We start from the raw sequence: 4,302 nt of genomic DNA on the forward strand, positions 1-4,302 counted from the left end.
AATATCTCCTCAACGAAGCCTCGGACAACATTTTCGCTAAGGAAAAAGTTGTTTCAAATCATCTCCTGAGCCACCCTATTCAAGGACTTCCAACATTTTTGGGACACACTGTGTAATAGTTGTTTAAGACTTACTGAGGACACTCGTCTGCAAGAAAAATGTTGTCTTCGGGCCGTTGCAAGTACCGCGTGGGGATCGGTTGCCAATTCAATTGGGGATTCCATTTCTGTTCTTTGTTTGGGGGGAACAGCCCAGCCAGAACAAGTTGTAAAGACATTTTCGTTCTATCGTAGTCCGAGCTCATGCCCCAAACGGACTCCGGCGTATAAATATCTCCTAAAAATCTTGGGTACCTCTCCCGAAGAACTTTTCCGAGTTGATATTCTCGTCTTTTACCTTCCTGAAATGTACAACATTTTCTGTTCGCTACAATCCCTTAAATAGAATTATCTAATCATTCTTATTGACAGTTGTCACAGACATATTTAGCGTTCGAGCTAAATTAGACAAAACATTGAAAGATAAATATAATTAGACTGAGGCTCTTTGTACGTATTTATATTTTTATATACACAGATAAAGAAAAAAAAGTTGAGTTAAATTATGTCTTGGCTTCTAAATGTTGTAAAATGTACTTTATTATTTATATTTTGTTATATTTATGTATCTTGCTCAGATTCTTATCCTTTTTTTTATATTTACACTCGTCATAAATACATAAATATCAGCAGTCTAATTATTATATTAAATAAGTCGTTGTCTCTTATACAGGGTGTCACAAAAATGTTGTAACACCTTGAAAGAGGTGGTTCGGGAGGTGATTTGAAACAACTTTTTCCTTTGCGAAAATGTTGTGCGAGGCTTCGTTAAGGAGATATTAACGGAAAACGCCTGACCAATCATAGCGCGAGCGTGACGGCGGAGGGCAGCCGCCTAGCGCGTGGCCACGCCTACCGCAGGCGTTCCACCGGGACACTCGCGCTCTGATTGGTCCGGAGTTTTCTCTTGATATCTCCTTAACGAAGCCTCGGACGACATTTTTGCAAAGGAAAAAGTTGTTTCAAATCACCTCCCGAATCACCCTCTTCAAGGACTTTCAACATTTTTCGGACACCCTGTACTTATCGTCAGAATATTTAAGAAATTTGAATTAACGCGATTTTTGATACGAATAAATGTACAGATATCTATTTAGTGGAAAATCTAGTAAATTTGATGTTCGTAAGAGACGGATTAATTAGTATCGAGAATTTTTCTAGTAATAAATAAAGCTGCTTACGTTGCTTAATTGGCCACGACCCAATGGATAGAAAGCAGAATTGAGGTATGGATCGTTTGGATACATTTCATTTGTACCTGTGTCCGGTGTCCTATCCCCATGCCTAAATATCTAAAGAATAACAATGAGTATAATGAGTACACGTGAAGATTAATTAAGTATTTTATTAAGTAAAATATCACTTAATACATTCGCGGAGAAAAAAAGTAGAAAATTAGTTACTGTAAAATCTACTCAATTTGAATCTATCCATATTAAACCGTCAAACTATAGAGTCATTTAAAAATACCGTATAAAACAGTAAAAAGCAAAATTATTATCAATAATTTTTCTATGAGTTTATGATTTTTACAAAAAGTTTAGTCATTTGTTCGACTATTTTGTTTAAAAATATTGGCTAGCACAGGATACGTTATCCTTTTACAAAAAGATAATTTGCTAATTATCTTTTTAAAAGAAAAAATGATCAAAAATCTTAAATTCTCAGAAATTCTCGAGATTCTTTCGACTGTTTTGCTCACGGTAAACATACATATATTAACAGTAAAGTAACCGTGTCTCTTACCACGTTCACTTGTCGAAGTTCTGCTCCGACGGTTGTGGCATAAATGATGGCCGTTAGGCCAATAATGGCATACATTGGCAAGGAACACGTGCGATGACTGGAGGAAATCATGTTGCAGATGTTTCTTCTGGAATCACAAATAAAAAACAACGGAATCAATTCCTTTCTCAAAATGGAGTTATTCGGTTTTCTAAATTTTACAATTTCATTTTCCTCGTATGTGACAACTTTGTTCCCAGTTATCAGGTCAATAAATTCAATGTTGTATGATATTATGTACTAGTGGAATTATTATATTGTAGAAATATATATTGTGTATATATATAATACATTATGTATTATATATTATATATAATATTGCAATTATGATATATAGTGATATATATATGTATATATACATATCCAATATCTAAAGTTACATCGTATATATATATATATATATATATATATATATATATACACATATATATATGTATACATATATATACAATATTATAGTATACAGTATACAATGTGACTTTAAAAATTGTATATATATATATATATTATATTAATATTATAATATACAGTATACAGTGTGACTTTAAAAATTGTATATGTATATATATATAATAATTATACTATTGTAAAAACATATATTGTGTACTACTATAATATTAGATATTATATATATACACACACAATATCTAAACTTACATTGTATACTGTATATTATAATATTAATATAATATAATTAATATAATTTGTATAATTTGTATATTATATATATATATAATATATAAATTCTAGTACATATATGTATATTATATTAATATTATGATATACAATATACAATGTGACTTTAAATATTGTATACATATAATAATGATAATATTATATATATATAATATTGTAATGTTACATAATATTATGTACTAGTGTAATTATAATATTGTAAAAATATATATTGTGTACTACTACAATATTAAATATTGTATATACACTTCAAGTAGCAAATTAACGTTTCGATACAAAACATTAAGAAATAGTCTCTATACTAAACAAAGATTTCCCCAAAAGGGAATCTGACAAATTTATATCAAAACAACAACAATCGAAAATATTGAAATTAAATTTCACCATATCCAAAATTATGCAAAGTAACAACATTTAAAAAATTCTCACCACTTTCTGTTATAACAATAGACCACTCTAAGCACTATAAATTTGCTCGCGTTCGAACTTCTCAAATAAATCACAGAAATTGCACCCAATTACAATCAAATTAACGATCCCCGAAGTTTCGTTCGTAAGTTTCAGAGAAGACTGTCTCCACCACCTATGTGCAAGGGTTTTTAAAGGAGAATAGCACGTCAAGGGACCATTATCCTTTCTCAGAATAAATATCAACATACAGGGTAAAATCTAAATGGGAGCCCCCATTCCCAGGCTCGCCAAACACGCATGGTTTCCTCGCCACGTAATTACGTGAAAAAATCGACGAGGAAAACCTACCAAGGGTTATCGTGCCGGTGACGTTTCACGAGTGACTCGAATTCTATAAGAAATATGGAACGCCCGCGATTATTTCGAACGTCACTATAGAAACTGTCTCACCCGGAACGATATTCCCCATTAGATCATTTTTCGACGGTCCTTTTCCTCTAATGAGCGAATACAACCGACTGGAAGATTCAGTAGGTGGTACCGGCTGACTCACTCGAATTGACGACCTTCCATTACCTGGAAACGATCTTCCCGATGAAAAAAGCAATTAAATAAAAGTTTCGCGACTCTGGAACGAAGGATCATGTAACGCTATAATTAGTTTCTTTTTACATTTTTCGTTTCAGCGAGACGCGAAGGTCGGTTGGTGTATTTTGAAAGAATTATATTCGATGGTTTGAGGAACTGTGAATGCGGACAGTTTATAATTTGTCGCGGTTGAATGTCGTTTTGTTTATGCATTTAATGCGTTTCGAACAGTACAGTAACGAGTGCAATTTTACTGGAGGAGGAGTGTACGATATGGAAATTACTAATCACGAGTCATCGGATTTAGTGGTTACGCATGAGGTTGTGGTGGAAAGTTAGGTTTTAGATTCTTAGACGACAGGAAACTGACAGGTAAATTAGCTACGGTGGGTTGGCAAGTTATTATAAAGATATGGATAATTTAATTGGATAATAATATGAACATATTTTACGTTTTTTATTTAATAAAGGCTGTGAAAAATATACCTGTATACCACAATATTAGATATTGTATATGTAGTTATACAGGGTATCCCAAAAGTCGCGTAGGAGCCGGAAATGGGTGGTAGCTGAGAAGATTCTGAACCACGATTTCCATTACAAAAATGTTGGATGAGGTTTCGTTATGGAGATATTAACAGAAAACTTCGACCAATCAGAGCGCGAGGCGGCCGCGGTCCCCGACCAATCAGAGCGCGCGTATACCGTTGGAGTGCAGGCTACG

The 4,302-nt window shown here is 33.2% G+C and overlaps 1 protein-coding gene across 1 annotated transcript; it reads right to left on the reverse strand.

The window, feature by feature from the left end:
- Window positions 1-101: 101 nt before the first annotated feature.
- On the reverse strand, window positions 102-2,123 carry LOC128896546 (venom acid phosphatase Acph-1-like; the record flags this gene model as incomplete). The annotated part of the gene is made up of 3 exons (XM_054159911.1): window positions 102-400; window positions 1,280-1,390; window positions 1,845-2,123. Coding segments are annotated over 3 exons (660 nt in total), but the record flags the coding sequence as incomplete, so codon positions are not given.
- Between the last annotated feature and the right edge of the window lie 2,179 nt (window positions 2,124-4,302).

This window comes from Hylaeus anthracinus, unplaced genomic scaffold (genome assembly GCF_026225885.1).
Source record: "Hylaeus anthracinus isolate JK02 unplaced genomic scaffold, UHH_iyHylAnth1.0_haploid 11422, whole genome shotgun sequence".
NCBI classification, from domain to species: Eukaryota; Metazoa; Arthropoda; class Insecta; order Hymenoptera; family Colletidae; genus Hylaeus; species Hylaeus anthracinus.